At 41.7% G+C, this 27,067-nt stretch overlaps 2 protein-coding genes across 2 annotated transcripts in view; both read right to left on the bottom strand.

Moving 5' to 3' along the window:
• Nucleotides 1-265: 265 nt before the first annotated feature.
• On the bottom strand, nt 266-7,582 carry PYGO1 (pygopus family PHD finger 1). Its single transcript, XM_062501700.1, has 3 exons — nt 7,534-7,582; nt 3,121-3,206; nt 266-1,387 (listed from the first exon to the last, which is right to left on the bottom strand). The coding sequence occupies exons 1-3, from the start codon at nt 7,580-7,582 to the stop codon at nt 266-268; spliced, it is 1,257 nt and encodes a 418-aa protein (XP_062357684.1).
• Nucleotides 7,583-22,435: 14,853 nt separating this feature from the next.
• PRTG (protogenin) overlaps nt 22,436-27,067 on the bottom strand; it is a 77,155-nt gene continuing 72,523 nt past the window's right edge. Inside the window, 4 exon segments of the mRNA XM_062501211.1 lie at nt 22,436-23,351; nt 24,436-24,540; nt 25,513-25,678; nt 26,623-26,743. Coding sequence (XP_062357195.1) covers nt 23,013-23,351; nt 24,436-24,540; nt 25,513-25,678; nt 26,623-26,743 — 731 coding nt within the window. The 3' untranslated portion in view covers nt 22,436-23,012.

The raw sequence follows: 27,067 nt of genomic DNA, 5'->3' as shown, positions 1-27,067 counted from the left end.
TCAATAATATTGTCAACGCTCATCCTACTTCCTATGAATTGTCAGCTACAGTTTAATCAGAAACAAAAAATATTCCATCCTGTAAAACATTTGCACACATAAAACCAAGAGTACAAAAGCTGAGATGAACATATATGAATGAAAACAGATTAAGGGAAAAAAAATGACAATCAAACACAACTGATTGTCTGCAGAAAATGAAGTACCCAGTTTGTAACCGAATTTTCATAGCAAGTATTTGCTCCACTAGCAGCCATTCAGGCTGTCAGCCTTCTGTGTTCAGTGCAGGCGGTCCTGCAGTGTCTCTCGTGCGCATTAACTGCACATCCTTGTCAGCCATGCAAGTGTCACAGCCCCACACCGCCGACGCCTCTGCCGTGAGAAGGCCGTAGGCTGACTCTGTCATGCCTGTACAGACCCGATGGAACCACTTTTGACAAGAGGCTTCACACAGGATGGCATCCTGGTCATCATTGACTTCATGTGTACAAATTCCACATGGGTAGACGGGTTCAGAGGACGAGTGTCCATGACGACTGGGATGGAGGGGTGTTTTGCTGCTCTTTTCAGAGTTGCATCCTTCAGCAGGACCTCGAGGCTGGCGGGACTTGCTCTGAGTCCCATTTGAGTGGCCAGCACTGGTGTTATCAGCACTATTAGAATGGCTGTTTTCCTGATTTACCACATTGTTTCGAGTAACATTTTTCAGGTCACTGTTACCTTGACTCACAACATCCTCTGTCCTGTGATGATGCTGATGAGCAGCAGTGTTCTGGCTGGATGCTTTGCTTGCACCTTGACTAAAGTCTTGCTTTTGTGCTGATGATTTTGTCTGGTTGTATGTGTTTGGTGGAGGAACAAAAGAATGGTTTGACTCTAGCTGAGAATTTGGAAAATTTGGATTGTTTCCAGGACCGAAGTTAGTTGGCACATCAGGGTGAGGTATCTGACCAGAATGGCCAAAGTTCTCCCCAGGATTTGGCCTGAAATGCTGAGCAGGCATATTGATGTTTTGATTTATCTGACCACTGCTATAAGGTGGCTGATTCCCAAAACCTGGATTATCATGTGGACCAAAGCTGAAGGAGTGGGGTCGACTAAAACCCATGCCAACAGGGTTTTGAGGAAGAGGATGTGGTTGGTTTCTGAGGGAGTAAGAACCACCATATGGTGAGGACACTCTGGGCAGCATGTGAGGCGGCATTCTGAAAGTGTTATAGCCTCCAAAGCCAGGATAACCAGGATTACTAAAATATGGATTTCCTGAAGGAAGTGGTTTATAAGACACAGTATTATAGTTGTCATCAAACGGATTTGCAGCTACAAGGTGGTCAGAGCTTGGGTTCGGTGGTGGAGCATATTCGGATGGAGGAGGAAATGACGACCCCTACAAATATTTTAAATACAATATTTTAATTAGTTTAAGTATTTCCCTGCAAGACAGACCAACCACAAAGGTTCTGGATTAGCAATGCAACTGCTGAACTGTTCAGCTGTTGTGTAAAATTCACCCACTGTACCCTGCCAGGCTGTCTGAAATTTCAGTACAGAGGCAGGAGAGGAAGTTAGGCTCCATATAATGTAGTGATTTATAGTAGTCTCAGTGTTTTAAAAGCTGAAAATACTACTTGATATGTGACTTCTATTTCATAATCTTTTACAAAAGAAAAGCAACAATACAGAAATCCAACTGTCACAAACACATACACAAGGTATTTCCAAATGATGAAGAGCAGATTTGAAGCGTTTCCTTAATTTTGTTTTGGGTTCATGTTACTGAATATATCTCTCTTAAGACACCCCACTTCTATGAGGATATACAAACCTAAGGGCACTGTAATGCTAGAAAAGGCATTTAGAATATAGGAGACATCAAACTGGTATTTTCTGTAGTCTGTGGAATATTCTATGCTGTACATTCTAGACCAAACAAAAGCCTTCAGTGATTGTGGACAGTCTGCACAGCACAGTCAGTAGGTATGAAACATGAGGATTATGCTCTGGTTACAGAGCATAATCAAGTGTTTAATGGGGCCCAGAATCTGTTTAAATGTCACCAGTGCAATCACATAATTGAAATTCACTCTAGACTAGCCTGCAGGGAATATCTACTGGGTTCACCCTCACACTAACTGTGCTCACAGAAAGCACTTCCTCCTAAGTACTAATAAACTAAGACTGAAAAATTATTTTAAAAAATACAAAAAAATTGCTGCAGTGCTAATTTTAACCTGGTCAGAAAGCATACAAGCTAATCTGCATGTCCTCTAGAGTTATTACCATCCTAGAACACAAGGAAACTCCACCAAGAAAGAGCTGTGAAACCTCGTAAAGTAACTGAATATTTCTCAGAGCAGGTTTCAGCATGACTACTTTAAAACAAAACAGAAATGAAGAAAACAGATCCACATTTCAATGGACTCTCCATAGGCCTAAGAGAAAGTGACTGTTTTACCTACATAAATAAAGGTATTCCCACTGGGCAGTACCAAATTAACAAATACTCAGAGCTGAATGAGCACACAAAGGAAAACTTGGCACTACAGATATCAAATTGCTTAAGATATTTTGTACTGCAGCTTTCTTTTCTGGAAAGAAAAACTGCATAGAAATGTCACATTGCAAGAATTCACTGGATAGGAGCTGTACCTGCCTTAGCTTTTGCTTGAAAATCACTTGGGGAGCATGCCAAGAGTTTGGTCAAAGCATTAACAAACTCTGCTGATTAATTAGCCCACAAGCCTACACATAGAGGAATGAGAGTAAGGAGAGAAGTAGTCTCATGGCAACTACTCATGCTGTACAGATTTCTACCAATGGCTACAAGACATTTAAAAAAGTGTCTTAGAATCAAATCCCTATGGTAAAAATACGAGTTGTTGCAGTCTCACTGTGTTCCTCTCTTTATATGCCTTTGGCAACTTACAGGGATTAAAATAACTTCAGCGCAAATAACTAGTATTTAGGAAGATTTCAACTTCAAAGTAAAACTGAAATATTTGGTATGTAGCTGCTATTTGTGACAACAAACTGATACTCTGAACAATGAGAGACAGTCATACCAACAAACATTTGAGTGCACTGTTTATTAAGAATTCAAAAGAAGCAAAGGGAATTTACCTGTGTATTTGCTTTGCGCTTTTTCTTATCAGGGCTTCCAAGCTGAACTCCTGGTCCTCCTAACCCATCCAATCCACTGTCACCACCTACAAGATGCCAATCAGTGCAATAGTGCATTAATTTTCTTGCAGAACTGTATTGTAAATTTGCCTGTAACTACCACAGCCTCAGATATCTGTTACAAATACTGAACTTGCATTGACTCTGGCGCCTTATGTTACAAATCCTAAAGGAGCACACATCTGGAGGTAAGCTAACATCCCTCCTACACCTCTGTCTACTACCACTTTCATGTCCCATTCATGCTCATTCTTATGGAAACAAACATTTCCTTTTATTTTATTTTTATCTATCCTTTGGTTCTTAACATTGACACATCAGCAGTTAGAAGTATTTCTTGTTGCATAAATCATAAAACTTTCAAAAGAACTGCAAAAAGCCATGTCTAAGACTCACCTCTCCTTTAACTCACATAGACACAGCATTTATCAGACCCAGTGTAACAATGCATAACAGAGTGTTACAATCCACCATGAAGGAAAATAAAACAGTAGTAGATCCACGACGAAAAAACACTTAAAAGCATGCTGTGTTGTTTAGACAAATCTTCAGTGCATCAAATCTAAATTTCATTAAATGCAAGACTTGATCAAACAAAACGACACCTACCAATAATAAGTGAACCAGCCCACCTCTGCAGAAACCTCATAGAATAACTGAGCAAGACTGTCCTGGCACAAAAAGAAGTAAGGAATGCTCATTTCACTGGTTGCTCAATCAGACTTGACCTTGAGCAATACAAAGAGATATCTGTACTTCACCTGGGATTCTACACCTTTCACAACAGTGGGACAAGCTCTCAAATTTGTATACATTGTGGCTTTCATTTTTAAATCTCTAATTAGACCATAGATGAAAAATGAATCTAGCACACCCATTATTATCCCAGTCAGTCTGTCTGTCTGGACTCACGTGAAATTGCCACAATATGGGAATGCAAAGAAAACCCTGAGCTGAAATATGAGAAGCATTTTCAGGTGATACGGGAGCAACACATTTAAAGTACTAACACCATTTTTTTAAAGAAACTATATTAATTCTTTTTTTCCCAGACCTGTTAAGATAACAGCTTATTTGCTCTTTTATATAAAGATACAGTAACAGAACAGTAAGTAGGCAATCCAACCTAAAAATGTGACTGTTGTTTGTTTAAGATTGATATTCAGATGACAAGTCAAACTTCATCAAGATGTAAGCAACGAGCTGAATTCACAGGTCTTCATTACTAAAGACAACCTGCAGATAACTGTGAATTATCAACAGTATTATGCAAAGCAGCACAACGCATGACATTTCACTGCTCTGTTAGACAGCTGTTCCCAGCAGACAGGCAAACCAGTTTTAAGACTATTCAGCAATGTAACATAAAATCTCACAGGGAAGCAGCAGTCCTACTCTACACAGACCATAATATCCAAATTATTTGAAATACTCCTGATCCAAGGAGGCCTGACAAATTTTTCACTCCTAGCACTTCGTTCCTCCCTGCCTCCTCTATTTATTTTTTTTTTTGAGATTTCAGGGAATTTACCAGTCCTACTTCAAGTAAGAATCCACTTCTGCCTCTGCTTTATTAAGTTCCTTTTAGCTCTAGCTGTCATTGTTGATATTTGATTTTATTTTTCATTACATGTAAGGAAGCTACATGGGTATCCCAGATCAAGACCTATCAAATTTTAAGTCTGAATTTCAAAGACAAGGGCACGATGTCACAACCAAGCTCTAAAATAAACTCATGCTTGCACATAGCATATTGTGGTCTAAGATACTAGGGATTGAAAAAGAGACCTTTTTGCCTTTATTTAGAATATAAAATCCTTCATGTACTTAGTGTGCTATGAAGCATTGCCACTGCATTACCTGTAGATACTAAATGATTACAGCATAAAGTTTTACATAAAAAATTACAGCAAACTTCCCCTACATTTCAACTTTACAAGTCATCTTCTTTATAATCTATTTTCTCAAAACTGTCCCTGCACTTCCTATCATTTTCTTCTCCAGTGTTCTTATAAGTTTATACAAAATTTAGCGTAAGACTGACTGCACTGGGAACACTACTCCTCACAACTGCATAAATCACTCTCTTGTTCATGTCCCTGCACTCTTAAAACATAAATGACGTTAACCAATGAGAGCAAAATACTCCAAATACCCAGATTCCTTTTAATAAATTCAACAACCCAGTAAATTTTTTATCAAGTAGATACACAAGTGCTGGTTTACAGCAGCTGAAGTTAAAACTTTATAAAACTACGTATAAGTTCCCTCTCTGGGGTATCATTCTTCAAAAGCATAAGCATATGAACATTAGAATTCCAGTGACAAATTCCATCAATTTCTACCTGAATTACTTTCATCAGCGAAGCCATTCACATGCCTTAGTTTACAGAGGGGAGTCCTGTGTCTGAAAAGGCACAAAGCTTTTGTATTTTCAGTTCTCACTGTGTGAGGCCAATGATTTAATTCAGCCCTAAGAATTTGTATTTTCCCTGTGGGTTCTATAATGATTTAATTTATACATGAAAGGAAACAGAATGTTAGTCCTAGCATACCTCCAAAAAAGAGTGAATAAGGTTCATTTTCATGAGGCCAAAATAAACTTTCCACAAAGTCACTTTTGGTACCTACCACACAGACTTTCATTAAAGTTGTACCAAGCATTTTGGAATGCTGCATTAATGAAAAATTATTCCTTGTCTGAGACTAATTTTTCATACAAAAATACAATCATTTTGACTGGGACATCATCTATCTCATGGATCTAAAGATACAAATAAATATCTGAAAACTATTCTCCTATAAAACTACAGATAAAATTAATTTCAGCCATTCACATGTGGGCAAAGGAGAAGAGATAAGCCTCAGGGTCTCTTTTACTTCACAGGTACGTAAGATGGACATTTTCAGTGTAAGTTAGGAGAATTGCAAGTTGCAGTTTTGTTTACACATTAAGGGATTTTGACTTTGCACATAATTTATGCCATATCTAACATATTGCAAATGCAGTATGACATATTTTTATATTCACTAATAAACCTCTGTCTAGGTTTTTAGAGGATGGATGCCAGAGTCTTTTTAAACAGTGTTTTATCTCAGTAAGAACATTTTCCCAAGAAACATAAATGGCTGAATAAACTTTTCATTATAGATAGAAAACTAAAAATAGTCTAATTTCAACCAGATTTGGTAAGCCTGTTCTGTAGCCCTGAGACTGTAAACAGTTTTGATGGGTAACTCCAGTATGTGAAACTATATATGCTTAAACATTTGCAGAATCAGGGCTTGAGAGTGGAGGAGTGTAATGAATTCCAGTCTCCTTTGTAACACTGCTGTGTGTTTTCATTCTCTCATTTTCAAGCTCACAATCCAGCTGTTACTATAACAGTTTTAGAAAAGCAAACTGTAAATCAATGACAATACGCACCGTGGAATCCACACCTTTTCGCACTTACCCAACCAGAAAAATGCTTAAAACATCAAGAACAATAGAATTCCAGGGGCAAAACAGGAGACAAGAAAACGAGCATTAAATTGCAAATGTTATAATTTCGCCAAGATTTTCACCCAACTCTGTCACCCATCCTGCCGTCTTTGATTATTTCATTCAGAAAGGCATTTCTGTGTCTAAAGGCTGTATGGACACAACCATCACCACGCAGGCTGATATGACACTGCCATTAAAGTCAGCTGCACTGCCGAAGTCAGAGGAGACCCGGCATTTCTGCCCTTCTCCCTACACCTTTGAAAGAAACGCATACTTCAAACCTCACCAGAGCCACAAACCAGTGCTGCTAGTAACGAATAATATTTCGGGTTTTTTTTTTTTTTCTGCGAAAAGGGAAAGACAAAACCCCAGCTAGACTCAAGCACAGGAGGCAGGACTGGGGCAGAAGAGCGAACACTCAAGTGTAATTTACGAGCTCTGCATCAGCACGAACTCGGACATGTGGCACCGCCGCCGTATTCCCTTGCACCAGCAGTATGCTCGCTGCATACTAATGTGCCGCACATCCCCAGACACACAAGAGACAGGACCGCACGCCGCCCTCCCCCGCGGGGCACACCTGCGCGCACAGCGAGCCCCGGGGCTGCTTTTCAAGGCCCGCAGGCTGCGGGAGCCCGCGGGGCCCGGCCGGGCCCACCGACCAAACTTCGAGCGGCCCCCGCACCGCCGGCCCCGCCGCGGCCGCAGGGAGGGACCGCCGGCGGGGGCGGCGCGGCCCGCGCCGAGCGGCGAGGGGAGCCCGGCGGGGCCGGCGGGGCGCGCATCCCGCGGCTCGGCCAGCGCTCCGCACGGGAGCCAGGCCCCAGCGGCGGCCGCCCCCGGGCCCGGCCCAGCCCTCGCCGTACCTCGGGATCTCTTCAGCGCGATGGGGTCCTTCTCCTGTTCCGCTGACATTACAGACAGCAACGCATGGCTCCCAAGGCGGCAAGAATCGAGGCTCTTTGATGCCGCTGCCGCCGCCGCCGCCGGCCCGCACCCCGCCCCCTCCGCCCCCGCCTCCTCCGCCGCCGCCCCCGCCCGCCGCTGCCGTAGCCGCCGCCGCCCCAGCAGCGGAGCTACGAGACTTTGCAAAGTTTGGGCGCGGGAGGGCTCCGCCGCAGCCCGCGGCGGGGCCCGGGCCGGGCGGGGTCCGGCGAGCGGAGCGCCGCTGCCCGGAGGCCGCCCGGGGGTCCGCGGAGCGCCGAGCCGCGCCGGGCTGGGCTGGGCCCCCGCAGGCTGCGGACGCCCGGCCCCCGCCGCCGGGGCTGCCGTGCCCCGCGCAGCGCCCCCGCCGGACACGGCTCCGCTCAGCGCGCCGAGCCCCCGCCGCCCGCCGGCTCCCGGGCGCGCAGGGGCGGCGGCGGCCGCGGGGCGCTCGGCGGGGCTCCCCCCGCTCCCGCCCCGAGCGCGGCGGGACTGCCGGCCCGGCCGCGCCGCCGCTCGGAACAAAGGCGCCGCGCTGGGGCGGCTCCGCCGGCGCCGCCGCCCTCCGCTCGGCCACCGCCGGGGCTCGGTCCGGCCGCGGGACGGCCGGGGCACGCAGCGCCCGTGAGCGCGGAGGCCGCGGCGGGAGCGGGGAAGGGGCCGCCTCTGCCGCCGTGCGGGGGGACTCGCTGGCCGGGACCGGGTCCGGGCCGCGCTCCGGGGGCCGTCGGGGGTTCCGCGGCACGTGCCTCACGCCTGCCGCCCGCCCACGGGCTGCGGCTCCCGTTCTCCGGTGCCCGGAGCGTTGGAGCACCGCGCAGGCGGGGAGACCTTCCTCAGGGAGCGGCTGCCCTCGCACAGGTGTCACCGCCGGCCGGGCTCTGGCCTGGGGTACCGCACAAACCACTGGGCCCAGCCGGTGCCCTCGCAGCGTCGGTAAACCCTACGGAACCCTTGGAAACACGCCGGGACAGGGAAATCGCTGCCGGTATCGGTGTAATTTTGTGCAAACACGCTCTGCCTCCGTTTCCCGTGTTCTGAAGCAGCCGCGTTTCAGAGGTGTTACATTTGGAGTTCTTGATCTAGATCGAAATTGTTAAAGCAACTGCATTAAAAGTACAAGTTTAATAAAGACCTATTCTCCCTATAAGGACAAAAAATGCCCAGCTGTGTACAGTATGGAGTTTGCTGTCATGCCGGACTTCAAAATACTTGGTGGTGCTATATCTTTATGTACCTTCTTGTTAGATGGATAGTCCATATTTTTCCAGTATTGGAACAGTTTTTCTAAGGGGAAAAAGTTACCTTAATGTAAAGGTCAAGATACTGGCATGGCTGACTGTTACTTAAGTCAGACTTGCAAAATGCAAAAGTAAAGTGGAAAAAGTAATTCAATTTATGTTGATTTCTGTCCTTCCCTAGACATCATTTTTATTTGCTCAGTCTCCTACTTTGCAGCGATCCCAGATGTGCGTACCTCGAAGTACAGCACGCTGCCAGTAATCTCACGGGATGTGCTGCCTGATTTTGTGCAATCTTACTGAAGAGAAGTAGAGCCTGTTATTAGCAAGGTGGGTGTGAGCTTGTCTATATTTGGAGGAAGATGTGCCTTATCTGTGAAGCGATTTGCATTTTCTGTGGCAGAGCTTGCTGCAGGCCCAGCTGATTCTCCCAGGGCTGCAGAGCTTTTTGCACGGCTGCCGTGTAATGGCATGTAGACTGTAATTATGGATGTGCAGATTGATGTCACTGAGTCTATAAAGATTCCTATGGGGAGATTGTCTGCATCAGAAATGTGAGCTGGGAATTCAAATTTAACCCAGTGCTCTAGTTGCAAAAAAATGATGTCTGTTTTACTCTTCATCCAAATTCAGCTTTTAACTGGCTCAGGTCTTTTGTAAGCAGTCTGAGAATCCTGTTGGACTCACTTCTAAACTCTCATTGGAAATAGCTGATGTGGTGTCTGAAAGGAACTAATTCACTGGCTCAGGTGCCTGCTATATCAGCATCCCAAATATTTCCCAAAAGATCTACAGAAGTTCTCACTATGACACGCTATTCACCACCTGGTAAGCCTCACTGCTCATTAGCTGTCCTTAAAATTACTCCATTTCTTCCTCTCAAAAGCTGGCGTTAATTAAGAAGGTTTAGGGGTAGCTAGTTAGCAACCTTCCAACACCTAAGTGGAAGTTACCAAGAAAAGGGAGACAAAGCTTTTCACAAAAAAGTGTGACAGAAAAATTAGACTCATAATTTGAAACGAGCTTCCAACAGGGCAAAACCCAGAATAACCTGGTCCAAGCTCAGGGTTAGACTTGCTTTGTGCAAGAGGCTGGACTCAAAGTCCAGCCAAAGTCCTTTTGAACTGTAGTGATGCTGTCATTCTGAAATAATTTTCTTCTTTTTAACAATAACCAACCACACAGAAAGCTCTTCCTCCCTGCCAGAATACTCAGTTGTGAACAAACACTGTTGTTCAGTATATCCAATCCTGACTCAGAAGGGTGGTTTTGGTGAGCTAACAGTAACTTCAATTAGTCATTAGACCTAAAAAGGTTATTAAGTATAGAGGAGCTGGTTCGATAACTTCTAGGTTCTTTTCTATCTGAATTCAGGTTAAAAAGAAGGCTACCAAAAGTCTTCTTGTGCAAAATACTAGAAGGCAGAGCAAATTTTTTTACTAATTTTTGTCATACCATCTGAACGTTCAACGCTGTCAACATTTTAGGAGACAAGTATCAATTGGACTTGGATCCTTAACAGATTTTTATAGCATTTTTTTTCCTGTGTATCTACTGCATATCTCAGGAGCAGAGAGTAGCAGAGCATAGAAGCTCATATTGACAACATATGAATGTATGTAGAAGTGCTAGTGGAAAAAAACACCTTAGAGAAATTTACTGATATTTAAGGAATTCTAAAAAGGAAAAATTGAAAGATTTGTTCTGTTTGATTTTTATGGAGGCCAAGATACTATCTCAGAGGAAGAAAATTAGGAAATTAAAAGGAAAGTATGACATCAGAAGAAAAATAGCCAGAAGTTGGTAAACTGTGCCACTTCCAGTACCAGGGGAAGATCCAGATGTTTCTCTCTCATGTAAGCAATGTATGTTTGAAAATACAGAAAATTCTCAAATACATACAGAGCTCTATTCTGATTTACCAGCTCATTGCAGAAGATTTCCTACACGGAGAGAAATCAATCCCTGTGCAGTGGACGTGGAGCTGGGAGACCAGCAAGCAGCTCCTGCAGAAGGGCAGTGCCAAGGTACAGCATCTGGCAGCACCTGGGCAGGTTTCCTGCCATATGGCCACACAAGTAGCCTCTTCCACCTGGATAGAAAGTGTTGAGTTGGAAAAAAAGGGACACATTCAAGGAAATATGGATTGCAGTAGTCTTAGCTTGCAGCAGTATTCCAGCATCAGTAGATTTAATGCCCCCCTTGCTATGAGGGAAAAAGTACAATAATTAATTTTTCTAAAAGGCCTCTTCTCATGTTATGCAAATTTAAGTGCCAATTCTACAGCCTTGTGCATGTTTCACAGGACCCCTGTGATAAACAGGACTGATTACCAAGGCTGGAGGGAGTTTCTGTCAGGCCTGAGACAACACTAAAAATCTGGGTTTGTTGTTCTGCTGGAGTTACAGCTCTGCTCCAGACTCATTTGTCCTCCTACTCCACACCTCCCTTTGTTGGTAGTAAAAGTGAGCACGTGCATGTTTATAAGTTACACTGAGATGTGCTTTTTATGCTTTTTTAGCCTGGCTGGTTATGCAGCTGATACTACTCTGGGACAATGTGTTAAACGGGTTCCTTGTGGGTCTGTCAGATGCAGACAGAGCATCTCTGCCCACCTAAGGGTTGTAGCTGGAACTGAAACAGCTCGAGCATGAGTCACTGAAGCCATCTCAGTGCAAACTGCTCTGCCTGCTGGTGAATGCTGCATCTGTTCTGGTGATGTAAACCAGGCCTCACCAGCACACGCCTGTTTCGTTACTGCTTTTAATCAGCAAAAATTAGGACTGTCTAAACTTCTGCACTAGCCACTTAGCCACATAATATAAAGTACAAAATACAAAACAAGATCTAATTAATCGTTTATTCATGTTTAACTTCAGTCTGAAATGAATACAAGCGTGTTTGTGGGAAAAAAGTGCAGAATATGTTGGCTTATGAATTTATAAATGAAAGAATGTACATTTTTATCTGTAGCTCACTACATCAGTTTTCTTCCATATGACACAAGTCTGAGAATGATCATGCCTTTGTCAAATCACATTGCAAATCACTGGCTGATGAAACACATTTTTTTGAGCTTTGCAAGACAAGTTATTAGTGAACCGATCAAAAAATGTCTCAGCTGCACAAAGGCCACTCTAGTGTCATATCTATACTGGAACAAAATTTTTAAAGTCCAAAAGCAAGCTCTTAGTTAAAAAAGCTAGTGAGACTAGTTAATTTTTTTTTGAATGCACATTTATTTTTTCAGCTCACATCTAAAATCTGTATATGCTGACGTATCTCAGAAGAAAATAGCTTTAACGCATTCAAATACTCTTGGCAGCAACGCACAACTTACAAAGTTATAACCTACAATTTTCCAGTAGTTTTAAACAATAAAATTTTATACCCAATACATTAAAAATTAATTAGTACCTAAAGAATTAAAATATAAAGATGATATTGATTACCTAGGGACTTAAGTTTAATTATTTTATTTACAGCTACATATACACCAAAGAACAAAAGTTTTGACAAGAAATCCAGTGTGTGTGTATATGTATTAAAAAACTTCTTTTGATCTTCAAGTCACCAAGACAGATAAAACCTCTATGATAAGTAAAAGGGAACTTTCAGTTTGCCCTGTTAACGGCAATAATAAATTTTGGAAAGGGACAAATACATGTTTAAGTAACCTTTGTAGGCTACTCTGCAAAATGGGCTTCAGCCTACTCTGAGGTGGTGGTGGGGGGGGGGGGGGGGGGGGTCGCCTGTTGAGCAAGGAACAGTGAAATGGGGACACTCTGTGGGGAAAGGAAAGAAATGCAATTTCTTACTCTTTCTGGATCATTGTCTTGAATCCTTTGCATTTTCCTGTTTATCGTGGTGTGATGAAAAGGGAGGGAAGCATTTAATTCCTGCACTTCATTGCTTACAAAATGCAAAATGAAAAAGAAAAATCACAAACATTATTAGAAAATGCAGCAAAAAAACCTCCACGATGCAATCTCTTCTGCCGTCCTTTGAGAGGAGAGGATAAATCCATCTTCATTCCCTCTTTTGTTTATTGTGCACTAAAGTAGGGAAGAACACAAGAACAGATAACTAAATATGTGTAAGTGCACCATGACCTAGTTCCATAGATGCTGCACTCACCCATCACATCTGAGAGGAGCCTCCCTAATCCCCAGGCTAAAATTCACATGAAATCCAGGATTTCAAGAAAAGAATGTAGAATTATTTAAAAGATATGCACTATCTGTCTGCAAACACCAAACTGGATTAAATTACTCTGCATGTATTATGTCTAGTGGGGACAATTCCAAATCTGAAATTTAGAGGCAGAGGTTTTAGGATGCTATACAGCTGTTCCTCTGGAGATCCTGTAATTTTCTTATCTGCAACTGCAGGGCTGGACTCTTAAGTTTTGGCCCAGCTGAGCTACAGGAAAAAAAAACCATCATCATAAACTCTTTAAAACCTTGTTGAATGCTAAATCAAGTTGCAGAGTGCTCCTGTTAAAAGGCTGTTTCTAGTCATCCCCACTATAAATGGCAACCTCCCCCCTCGGGCTGAGACCCTGTGGCAGCAGCCAGCACTGCTGGGTGCCAGGGTCCCAGCCCTGGCCAGTGCTCAACAGCCCAGCACGGAGGTGACTCTGAGCCTTCCCCAGCACAGCTGAACTCTTGGGGACTGGCCTGGGTTGTCAGCTGTGCTACGATGGCTTCTAACACACCGACCTACACCACAAAGGTGGAGAAGCAGCTTATCAAAAATGAGAGTGCTTTCCTCTTTAATACAGCCATCTTTTTCTCTAAAGTGTTTTAAAAGCCAGAATTCTTCCTGTTATGAACTAGAGGTTGTCTTGCTTTTGATTTATCAGAAGAATTTTAATTTAAATACTTAGAAACTCAAGCCTGGGGTTTACTTATCCTTTGAAGCTGAAAATCTCAATCTCAAGGGATTCATTCTGCTTTGACTGTGGGTTTTGTGTAAAGCAAAGCCAGATTGTTTTATTTGGTGGAGACTGAGCAAGCTGTTACAGACTTTTAAATATTCAAGACCTATTCCAAAGCAGGATGGTTGCTAACATGAATAATTTTAATGGATTTTTATGATTATTATTATTTTACAGTCTGTGCTGTAAACTGTCTTACTTCCAACTTCAGTTGCATAACCTATCATAAGGAAGGCTATGAGCAAGTAGTTCAGTGAGATTGTTTTATGCTATTGTGTCTGTAAACTGCAAAAAGTGAGGAGGCAGCATAGACTGAGGTTTGTCACTTATTCCCTGGTGACAGTTTTCAGCAAACTGGAGCGGGGGGTAATCTCCTAGACCAGCACACCAAACTGCAAATTGTTAAAAGGCTGTAGTGAGCTGCAGTGTATGCAACACTTCTGCTTTCATGCAATAACCTGGTAGCCTAGCCAGAAATCTGCTTTTCTCATGAAATATTTTTTCTCCAGTGTATTGCTATGCAGATAAAAGGAAATGCAAAACCATTCTATTAACAGGAGCTCTGGGGAGTCCCCATTTTATTTCCAGCTAAAGTAGAATCCAGTGTTTTAGGCAGTGATTTAAAATGTCCCACAGAGTATAATAGGAAACATTATCTTCCATCGCCCATAAAAATTTACTTTCGCCCTTCAAAACTGTGGATAATTACAGTATCCAGCACCCTCTGAACCCACCTGAAATTTCCAGTGACGCTGAAGACATCCCTCCAGAGAATCCCTGAGGAATTTGGGCCACTTGGCAGCAGTGCCAGAAAAGCATCTCAGCTGGTTCTTGCAGGCCAAAAGGGAACTCACACACAGGATGGGCAGGAGCCTCTCAGAGATCAGAGCCCAGACCTCTATTGGCAGCCAAGGGTGATCCTGTGGAGCAGGAATATCCCTGCACAGCACCTCTGTCACTGAGCACAGCTAGGTCCTGAATTACTTATATTTTCTCTATGTCTTAATGGTGCATTCCTGTGTAAGTAGGATTTAAATAAAGCTCACACTACTCTTTGAGACAGAAACAATTTGGTGTCTCCTTGTCAAATCTGAATGTGTTTACCTGGGGCTTTAACATGCAAGTATGTGAAGAGAGGGAGGTTCAAATCCCATCTTCTTTACTGTGTAGGGAGGAAAAGGTGAAGCCAAGGCTTATGACATCAGTTATAGAAAGAGTAAGACACTGCAACATGGACAGCAGCAACATTAGCACCTACAGCTTCTCTCTTACAGAGGATATGCTTTACTGTCCAGCAATCAATGCTGAGCCATAACTGCAGATGAAGGAAGAAGAGAAAACAGGCTGGGCTGCACAGTGCCAACATGTATCAGAAATAAGATAAGGCAGAGTTTAACCCTACAGGTAACAAATGTTTATGCATCCCCAAACAGAAAACCCAACTGGATTTACTTGTAAATATTCAGAGGAGTAACTTAAATATATGAAAGGAAAGCAGAGGTTTTTTTCATATATAACAAGATGTGAAGTTTGGCTTAGGTGCAAAGTAGATTCTTAGCCCATCTGGTTTTCATATTTCAAGGTGTTGATCCTTTTATCCAAAAATCAGATAAGGTAAGACTGTAGATTGTTGTCACTGATAAACTAAACAAAGAAATAGCAATGCTGTCACCTCAATGAATGTGGTTATTCAGTGTAAGTGGCCCACAGCACTCACCTGTGTGTAGCTCAGACACTGAGGTTGGTGGCACACTGCAGGCAGGTAGCACAGCATCGGATCCCAAACCGAGGGATCTAAGCAAGGGTTTCTAAGCTTTCCTTGTTTTCTTCCTAAGGAACTCCTTGGAAGATGGGGCTTTACAGTTTAGATATTGCTACTGAGAACAAGGATTCTGGGCTGTAGAATGAACCTGTACTAACCATCAGTAACGTAACTGGAAACTGCAGTTGGTTCTTGTTCTCACCTAGAGAAACAGCAACATCTCTGGTGAATTCCACTGATAAAACTTTGTATCACTGCACAGCCTAAGACTGACTGTTCCCTAGCTATTTGAAATTGTTATCTTTTGAAATGTAATTTATTTACTCTATTTAGGATTTATTAATTTTTTTACAAATACTCTCTTAAAATACTCAATCATATTTTCAGCATTGGTCTAATTTTCTCAATTATCTCTCAATAACTCTGTTTCAGTGTTCCTATATTTGAACATAAGAAATAAAGAATTTTGGATTAGAGTTGGTTTTATAAATAATCTCCACAGCTGGTGCTGTAAAACTCCCAGGGATAAATGTCATATAACCTAGGAAGAACTGGTCTATAAGCAGACTCTGCAGGTAGGAACAGCTGTGATTCATAAAGAAGCATGATGAGGCTTTTTTTTGGGATTTCCTTTGTCTTCTGAGAATTCAAAGAGAAAGAGACTTCATGGTTCTACTGCAGAATTCAGGCACCCCCAGTGACCAGCAGGAGATCTGACAAAGCAGAAAAGCTCTGACTCCCAGGGGTGTTTTCACAGCGTGCCCTTTCTTAGGGGCACCTGAAAGTGACAGGGCCCATGCCTCTTACAGATGGTCGGAATAAGAACTAAAAGTAAATGTATTCAGAAACAGTCATTTCCTGGACATGGTAAAAAGCTACTGGACATTTATTTCAGATCTTCAATTCCCAATACTGGGATTTCAAAGCTTCAAAATACCTGTGAATATCTTTCCTTCTCCATTAAGTATATCCAGTGCCAAAAAAGAAGAATTCAAATATTTTAGGGGACAACATAGACAAAAACTGAAATAAAACCTACCAAGTATTGTAAGATTCCATTTCCACTGATGTTTTGATTTTAGTCTCCCTAGAGACCGTGTTAATTACAGCAATCATTTCCATGGTTTCATTTCCAGTAATTTGCATGGGCACCATTTCTCTAAATCCAGCTCTGAACTGAACTCTCTCAACAGCCCAGCCAAGTTTTTGTTGCTCTCCGGTGGCAATAAGTGATCAGCTTGCTGGAACAGAAACCATTTAATCCCTCCAGAACAGAACTTCCTCACTAACTGAACTTGACTGACTTCCATCTAGAATGCAGTCCTTTGTAACAGCAGCAGTTTGCCTTCTGACCCACAGCAGCTGCATTTTCAGTCTTGTCCTACACTGAACATCAGGTTCAACAGGTGTAAATGTGCTGGGGAAACTCAGCAGTGCAGCTTTGTCAGCAGCTTTCCAGGCTTTTGAGAGGAACTGCACTGAGAACCACGTGTTTCACACCCCATGAAAATAAAGCAGAACAGAGATCTTGCATGGGTGTTCAGCAGTGGAACATAAGAGATTTAGGTGAGAAATAATTACAGGTACATAAGTGATAAATGAATACATGGTTGGGAAAGTTCTATGAAATTCAACAATAAGTTCAGTTTGCTGTCTACCTCTTTTTATGACTTAGAGTGCCAACAATATCCCTATCAGCTCAGCCTGAAATGAAGTGCTGCAGTTTTATCTTCGTTGTTTTGAGCCACTCCTCAGAGACACTGAAAAGAAAGTATCAAGTAACACTTTTACTAAGGAAAACTTTTATTTTAACTGTGCAATCAATCAGTATTTAGACAGCAGTTTCATAAACATTTGGCATTTAAACTTCTATTATTTTTTGGCATGACCTTGGGGTAGTATATAAACAACCCTGGAGGGGAAAAATTAACCAACACACTAGGTAACATTTACTAGAATGCTAGAAAAGAAAAACAAATCCACATTATTAAACAAAATAGTTTTTCAAAGACATTAAAAAGTTACATTCAAATCAGGGCAAACATTAGCTTCCCTCATGCAATGGAATTCATGGAGCTGATCCCCTGAGACAAATATAAAATTAATACAATTCAGCTCCATCCTCCATTAGCCAGTCTGCCATTGCTGCCCTTAGAAGAAAATGGCACACGGAGTGAAAGGATCCAGACCACCACAACGTCAGATACACACCTGGCTCCTACACTGGCAATTCATTCACAACTTTACCAAAAAAAAAAAAAAAAAAAGAAAAAAAAGAAAAAAACCAAACAATCAAAAAGCAACAATTCGTATAAATCAGTTTTTCATATACAGTCAGTCTTCACTGAAAACACACCAGGCAGATGCAATGTCAGTATATGCAACCATGAAAAGCTGAAAACTTTTTTTGAAGGAACCCAATGGAAACACAGGGCCCAACACAGCAAAGCCTTAAGCATGTTTTTCTATCCCTTTTGAGTCAGTCAGGAGTGGGCTCAGCATAAACCTGGAGGAATTTCAAAGAAATAAGCTTATATTTGAGCCAAACTGAATTTGTGTTCTTGTCTCTCTTAACTGAAAGTGATTTGGGTTTGAACTTGTATTGAAGATCTGTGGCTTTTGAAACACACATTCCAAAATACTACACAGTGTTGCTGTAGAAAGGTGCTCAGTATTTCCTGCAGACAGGAATTGCTCTGCTTTAGAGATTGCCTGCCATTAGCAGAGCTGCAGCTGCAGCAACTGCCAAGAGTGTAACAATTGTTCAAGCTAACAAGTACCACTTTAGCAATTACTAAGTGTAATTCTGCTTTCAATTTTATGAGAATAATGTCACTAAATTGATTTCTGTGAAATACCACCAGCATTACACCTGTGCAGCTCTCTCTGGTTGCCAAGAATCGGATTTTTGACTAAACATGGAGTGCCCTGAAAAATCTACCAATGTTCCCCATGTTAGGAGATGGACTTTTCCATCATTAAATGAAAAAAAATTCAGAAAATGAACAAAAGCCCAGAGTTTGCTCAGAGTAACATTTTACTGAGAGCCAGCAGTAACTATGCTTGTGTACACCCAGGCTGCAGCAAATGAGAAGTCATTCAAGTTGACTTGATTTGCAATGAAAAGGAGGTAAACTGACTTGAAATACTCAGTGTTTACTACAGGCTAATATAACTCATGGAGAGTTACAGAGGGACCTCTGATGCATGGTGACTTACCTTACAGAAATCCATTTGCCTGTGGGAGTTTTAACTATCTAAGACTCCTGTCCTTTTAAAATAATAGTACTGTGAAGATTTAAAAAAACAAACAAAATGTTATTTTGTTTGTCCAGACTATGCTAGCTGAAATACAAATTAATTCTCCCATTGTCTTAAAAAGAAACAGGATGAGGACACCGATTTGAAAAAGGCAAACAAGAAACTTGTATCTAAAGCACGGGATTAAACCCAGAGAGGGAATTAACTATAAGATTAAGTAAAAATAGGCAAAGCAATTTCCTGATACTCTTTTCTGTTAAAAATACCATCAGTTATCCAAAAAATGGAGAGCTAATACAGGAAATTACTGAAAGTGACATGTAGATTTTTCAGGTTTCTCTTACAATAGCAGAGCTGTTAAAAAATAACCAAGTGATGTGCTCTGTCCTGCACAGCACACACATTCCCAGTCCTGGATAACTCCTGAAAGATGACAGTGCTTTGTATTTGTTAAATATGAAGAAAGCACACAAGTGTAGCTGTGGGCAGATTGAGCATTCAGTTTTGGCTCCAGGCCTTGCTGTGGCACTGAAGGGCAGATCCTCTCTAACAAACACCATCACCATGGTAAGTCAGTTTTGAGGTTTCCTCTGTAAGTTTTCATGCTTTTCAAGTCATATCAAGGGTAACATTTTTGTCTTTTTTTAAAACAAGGGTTGCACACACACTCATTACACCAGCCATGGCCCCTTAGTTCTTACCACACTTAAACAAAATCAATTCACATAGTGTAACACTAAATTCCACATTTATGTTCATCTTCCAGAACATATTTAGTAAAATTCATAATTAAGAAATTATATTTTTTTCTCCAGGACCCAGTTTCTACAGACATAACCGAGAAGAAAAACCTGGAAAACCTGAAACCAGTCTGCCTGCTGTGTTCTGCCAGCTCTCTCTAGGCAAATGGAATGAACAAAGTGAAAAACTTATTCCCTTAGACAGCCACAGGTATAAACTTTGAAAAAAATTATCATCTGTAAGATCATATTTATAATTACATGCATTGGTTTCAAGGATATGAAGCATTTAAACTTTTAAATTTTGCAATGTTAAAATTATGAAGGACTGATTCTGCTATTAAATTCAATAGAGATATTATCAATTTCTGCAATTTTTCTGGATATTCCTTTGCTTAACTTGTTGGCATTTTCAATCACAAGACGAATTTTTTCTCACAAAGTCTTGTGACATATTAGTACTAGGCCATGAATTTTGAGGAGAGGATTTCTGTTCTGTAGTAATCATGACTGTGCCAAAGGGAAGCATATGAATGTAGACTGGGTTCTGGAGAAATGTTTTATATTTGGTTAACATAAAAATAAAGACAGAATAATTAATGCCTAACTAAGCTTGCCTACATGCTGAGGTAACCTTAAATATCTTTGGTTTTCTTTATTTGCTGATAAGAAGTACCTTGATAAAACATTAAGTGATGAATCCAGTTCTATCTAACACACTGAGAATTTTAAACTCTTTGGTTATTGAACTTCAAGCATCTATAGAAGATTGGCAGATTTTATATGAAGTCTGTTTCTCTCAGATTATCCATAAATTAAACTACAGAACGGGTCTTTGGAAGGAAGAGTTTAGGATTTATAGTATTTACCTGTAACAAGGATTATAAAATTATACCCCATTGCCAGTACCTACAGCAAACAAGTCTTTGGAGGAGCAGTTACCATCTGCATATCAGCTCTTTCTGAATGCAACTAACACAAGAGGCTACTCTGAAAGATGAAGTGTGAAACTTCATGCTACAGTTACACATTCTTACTCTAGTTTTGATTAATTCACACTTTACCTAACTAAAAACAGTATTCTGCTGTACACTACACGTTCTGCCTGACAAGACCAAAAATAAATCTTTGGTGAAAAGGTTTTCTTTTTCTTCAGCAAGTAGAAAAAAAACTGTTAAAAAATATTTTTCTTAATACTGTACTGTTCATCGACTACATGCTGGAGAAAAAAATTACACTTGGAATTCTTTGGAGATATCTGCTGGCATTATAACTTTCTTTAAAGGCTCTTGGAACAACAAGGTAGTTAAAATTGCTGAAGCGTACAACTCACCTATGCAATCGACTACTACAATCTAGAAGCCCTGTTGGTTTTTGTTAGTAATTACATATATAATAAAAGGTATTCAGCTCTTCAAACCTATAGCCTTTTCACTAGTTCAACTCCTTTTTGACAATATAAGGCTTTCTTCTCTTCCACAGGACAGTCTTTGGTACAAGATCATTCTTCAAGCACTTGAATCAGCACTATTAGGGAGAGGTGAATGTGTACTGTGTGCTTCAGGACTGGCAACAGTTCCAAGGGAAAGGAGCTCCAGGAACCAGAGCCTGATTCCTCAGCACAGTCCAACCACAAAAGTAGGGCTTACCCACAGCTTCTGATAGTGAGGAGCAACACAGGAGTCAGCCTGGCACATCTGGAGGTGACATCTCAGCAGCAGTAAAGTCAGTGGGACAGTATGACAGACTTCAATAGAGCCAGGAGTTCCTATGGTTGTTTTCTCACAACATTATATCTTAAACATTTTTTTAAAGTAAAAACATATGCCTAATTTTTTTTTCTTTTTATTTCTTTCTTTCTTTTTTTTTTAAGTAGAATAGGGAAAGAGGAGTGAGAAGAGGACTGGATATAGATACAGGCAAGTTATAACATTGGATGATTCCAGCCTTCTCCCTGTCTCTTGCTCTCTCCTATTAAAACACAAAATGATACCCTGTCAGTTTGCTCCACATTTCCATGAGGCAGCTTAAAAGTAACAAACTGTTCCCTGAGTACAGGAAAAAACAACAACAACAAAATAAAAAACAACCCACTAAAATAATTTTTAAAGGAGGTAGTATAAAACAGGAATTGCATGGGTTTGAGGCAGTAGCAGCACTCACCTCTTTCAACAGACTCTTCAACTAAAGCTCTGGCTTTTTTATCTCTCATGGTAGCCTAATCAGAGTTTTAGATTGGCATATAGGTAAAGTCACTCCCTGAGCTAAAATTCCTGGCTAATAGCACACTAGGTGAAGGCAAAGAGCAGGTTTGCATCCTAACAACAGTTCTGAGACATACTACAATGCTAGCACTGCTTATCAGCACTCAAAGATGGGTAAAAATTAAATATAAACTCATGTTTCAGTTTACTTAAAACATCTAAGAAGCATTTAAGGCATCTTTCTGTACTCCAAAGGAACTTTATGAATACTAAAAAGGAATAAGGCAAATCAGTAATTTCATAATATATAATGCAAGGCACCACTGTTAAGAAGTACTGCTATACTGGAATACTCAGCGTTGTTATCTATTCCATAACTTTCAGGCAAAGCCAAGTTGTTTGAAAATGCTGAGTACTTCTTCATTTTGCTATGATTTTTAGCCTTAACTGCGAATACAGGGCAATATTTGTCACCCTGTGGGCAATCCAGCATGTCCCAGAGCCCCAGGGATACAGCATATATGCTGCCAGCAGCTGCTAGCACAGGTTTCTGGGGAAAGGCACTGTCCTAGGCTTACTGAGGATCTAAGAAATCAAGAGGTACAAAAGATTTCATGTGACCATGTATGTGGAAGTTCCAGTTCTCCCAGTTTTTAACATACTCTGTATCAACCACATGAAATCATAATATTTTATACTCTGAGGTTTCCTTCTTTTTAAAGACAGAGCTTCAGCTAAACAATCTTGTCCACCAACCTATACAACTCCCTGATCACTGAGTACATACACATGCACCCTCACACACACACTCACTCGACACACAACTGCAGGGGGGGATGAAAACAAAAAACCCCGAAATAAAACAACACTACTAGGAAGTATCATCAGTTCTATAGCTGAGACCAACTAGAACACAAATGAGGTAAAGCAGTCATCATTCAGAGTTCACCTCTCGGCAAACTGAGGTAGATAGTCAGCAAAAGGGCCAACAGCCTTCCCTTTGCTCCAGTGACGTAGTTTTAACTTTAGTCGGAAATCTTCACTCCTTTCACATTTTTTGACCACTGAACATTCAAAACGAGTGAGCTTTAAAAAAAACAAACCAAAACACAGGAAAAAAAAAGAAAAGAAAAAAAAAAAAAACAACAAACCAACATTCAACAGAAGTATGGACCACCTGCTAGGTTAGTCAGGCTTTCCACCATGAAGCTTTGGCTCCCTGTTCATTGTCCTTCGAACAGACGCACGCCGGGAAGGTCCGGCGTGGCGCGGGGTCACTTGGGGTGGCCCTGCAGAGGGGAGCGGACAGCAGGGACCCGCGGCGGGGGCTCGGCGCGGCCGCTGGCCCTGCTCACCACGGGGCAGCGCCTGCCGGCCAAGGGGCTGGCACCCGGCACCGAGGACAGCTGGATCTCATCGTTGGACTCGTGAGAGAAGCGCCCCGAGTCGCCGGTCTCGTGGCTCCCCTCGCTGTTGGCCGAGTGCTCCGTGTCGGCCGCGCCACCGAAGGGCCCCTGGAAGCCGGGCTGGGGGCCGGGGGAGCCGTCCTGGCCGAGCAGCGCGGCGGGGCCCGGCCGGTACAGACACACCGCCCGCACGAACCTGCGCTGGGGCTGCAGAAACACACACAGAAAACAGCCTCACAAAAGCCGTGCCATCGTTTCCATTTCTACTGCGTTTCCTGGCTCCTATTCCACCAGAATGCTTCTCTCAGGGCTTTCCTACAGTTTAAAAATAATCAATCTCAAGCCCTGCTCATACTTTTCCACAGTAGATTAAATAATCCTTCTAGATAAGCATGGCTAGTAAAAAATTATTTCACGGGAGAGACGTGAAGAGTATTTTAAAAACACACTTGGTAGAGCTCCCTCCCGTCCCCTCATGCAAGTTCTTTAAGCATTACTCCTTGGGTGATAGCAAATATTTTTCATATAGAGGCATCAGAAATACACAGCTGCTTGTAGAAATACTTTTCAATATGATTTTACAACATGGATATCAAGACTTTCTAATTCTTAAACACACAAGAGCACAATACAAGTTAAAATGCAATGGAGAATGGTTATGTGCTCCATGGGTATGAATTTGCATAGTAATGTTCCATGTTTGGTTTGACACTTCAGTTTTAAACTGCTCTTTTTCTCAGCCAAATAGCAAATACGTCCAGATCAACAATTTCAGAAGCCAGAGAGTTCTATTCAGGTTCTCAGTTTTCTCAGTACTTTGGGTATATCATCTAGTTTCCCTCATTTGTTTCTCTTCAGCCAACAAAAATATTAGCTGCCAGGGCAGGAAGGACTATTTCTATGTTAATATTATTTTTATTTGTAAATACATATTTAATTTGTATTTATATTTATACAGACTCTCTGCAGAATTAGTTCATGCAATGCAAAGTACACAGAACTCTTTCTGCTCACAGATACAAAGGCAAAGCCACGTAAGCAATCAGTTAATGGCAGAGTTACAGTGTCTGCCAACTGTAAAGGGTCACAGTGCCCTAACAACAATATCTGCCAGAAAATGGAATTTCTGTAAGACTTTACTATGGTGAGATAGAACACCATCAACCTCACACAACTGAAACTATCCAATTAAAACCACTAAATATGTTTTTCCATAAACAGAAAACTATGTATCTTCCTTTGCAAAGAGGGTATTACAGTAAAGACTGTGCATCTCTGTTAGAGCAATTACCTCCTCAGTTTTCACCTTCTTAGCATCTTGGAAGAACAGCCATCTTTTCTTGCCATTAGTCTTTGTGACAGGCCCATAGCTGTTAATAATCAGATCAGATCCTCCCTACAACAGAGGAACATGCAGACATTTATTTTAATAAAGTAAATTTCTAAGATAGTTTAAAATATTTTTTTTTATTCCTACCTACTGGTTCCATATTGAAAATGAAGGCAAATGAAGCCTTAGTAGTGAGTCACATTTTTGTGGTCTGGTGCCCATCTGCTCAAGACAAGAACAGACCCACTAAATCTGGCAAGCTTTCTGTCCAGACCCAAAGCTGCAATACTGCAGGCACACAGCAAAAGATTCCAGCTACTGCTCTTGCTCTAGTATTTTTATGTGGCCATTCATAGTCAGTGTCTGTCTCTCCTGGGTCCATTTCCATTTCTCAGCTCTCGCACACATCCTCAGGGAGCAGCTGCACCCAAGTTTGCAGAGTGAACAGAACAAGCCTGAACTCAGTATGATACTCTGCATGTGAAAGAAAGGCCACAGTGGTGGTGTCACCCTGAACTCCTGGACTGAAGGTTCTGCACACCCACTGGTACATCCTGCCATCCAGGCTAATTTATCACTTTTCTGAGTATGAGTTTATAAACTGCAACATTGTCTTACCAGTAAATACACAAAAAAATAATACTTTTCTTAATACCTGCTTAGTGCCATAGCTGACTAGAGTGTGCATTGAGTTAGGTGCTGTGAAGGACTCTCACTTATCTCCTGGGACCAGCAGAGGCCACTGAGCAGCCCCAAGTCTATGGAGCCTTTGCCCTTTGATGCTGTGCCAGGGCCAAACTCTGCAGTCTGCAGAGTACAGTTGAAGACAAGTGTACGCAACCAGACCTTAAACTGAACTTTCAGATAAGTCTTGAAACTATGAGCCTAGATTGCCAACTTTGTGCTCATGCCATTAATAAAACAGCATCCTGAAGGTTTGTAGGATACATATTTTACTTTTGATAAGGATCTCTGATGTTATAGCAATGAATTCTAAAGAAAGATATCTGAGCTGGAAGTTAGTAAAAGCCACAGTACCTTAGCATCAATGAAGCTGTTTCCAACTATCATTGGCAATAAGGATTCTTCATTCTCTGCAATTCCTTCAATATTCTTCTCCACCTCATTAGGACTGGCTAATGAGATGCTGGTATGTGACAGCTGGTCAGTGCTTTGCTGCACAGGCTTAGGAGCAGATGCTTTCCTACACAGTGTTAAGGAGGAGTAAAATTGACCCACAGGAATACAATACAACAAAAAAATTCAAGGATAAACTTCAAAGATATTATTAATCAAGTAATCCTGGTATATTCTTGGCATTTACATTTTGTTATATGATACTCCTAACTCACATGGAATTTAAATGTTATTGCTTGTGATAAAAATAGCATCTGCTTCCAGTTAATCATACACAGTAGGCTACAAGCTTATGTGCAGACAGGAATTGACATGATTAGTAATATTACTTGAAGGAAGTAACCACTAATGACATTAAGACCTTTCTACCATACTACACAGTCTGTCTCCCAGTTCATACTTTTTCCTGCATGCAAGCTAAAAAGCCCTTGTTACTGAAAAACACTTTCAAAGAGTTTTTTTAACATATTATTTCAAGTGACTTATATTTGTTCTGATCCCAGGGCTCTGGGCTGAGCCAGTTTATACCCTCTAGCAGCTGATGACAGACACAGACAGTGGCTTGCACCACTGCAAAGAAACTGCATCATGGATCTGCTTTAAAATCTGCATCATGGAACTCCTTTATGACAGAGTTCCCCTTGTCCAGCAGCACCCCGGGGGTAAAACCTTGCAAGCCAGGTGTGGGCAGGCTGGAGGGTTCAGCAGGAGGAGCAGATGATGAACAGCAGCAAGTTTATGTGACCCAAAACAGGGCTTCAGCTGGAAACAAGCCTCATACTGAGTTGTCAAAGCACCACCACTGACTCACTCTGTGGGTTCTTCCTCCTTTTCACTGGAGAAGGGGCTCAGGTAGAGTAGGAAGAGCCAACAAAGTGCTTTGTTTCCAACACTAGTAGAAACAGGTGAAGAGACAGAGTACTTCAGAGAACTTGGCACTCTTGGAGGAGAAGGCACATCCAAGAGTGAGTGCATTGAAAAAGAGCTCAGTATTTGAGAACAAAAACGTACCTGGCTCGACTGCGATAAATTAAGATCAGGATGCAGATAAGGATGCAGGTCAAGGCTATGCAAACCCCAACAACAATGCCAGTCATTGATTTCTGGTCCAGATGGTAAAAGTCAGAATAAGCTGTATCAAAAAGGAACATAGAAAGGCTCAGTAAATAAGAAGAGTTAAACCCTACGCCCTTGTCAGGAAATTAATAGGGTTACAGTTGCAACCACAGAAACAAATGCTTCCTTCTAATGAGATTTCCAGGCCATACATTTTTATACTTGTGAAACTAAAACTTGTAGATCAGAGGAGTGTCTGGTCAGTGCAGTCCTGGGAGAGGAAGAAGAGGACAGACCCAGTGCTACTGTTATCTCAAGCCAGATAAAGGACTTAAAGGAAATGCCTTAGAAAGCTGGCTGCAAAGTTAGTGATGTAAAATTCAAACCAGTTATATATTCT

This window comes from Cinclus cinclus, chromosome 13 (assembly GCF_963662255.1).
Source record: "Cinclus cinclus chromosome 13, bCinCin1.1, whole genome shotgun sequence".
Lineage (NCBI taxonomy): Eukaryota > Metazoa > Chordata > Aves > Passeriformes > Cinclidae > Cinclus > Cinclus cinclus.
This window is presented reverse-complemented; position numbering and strand designations above follow the sequence as displayed.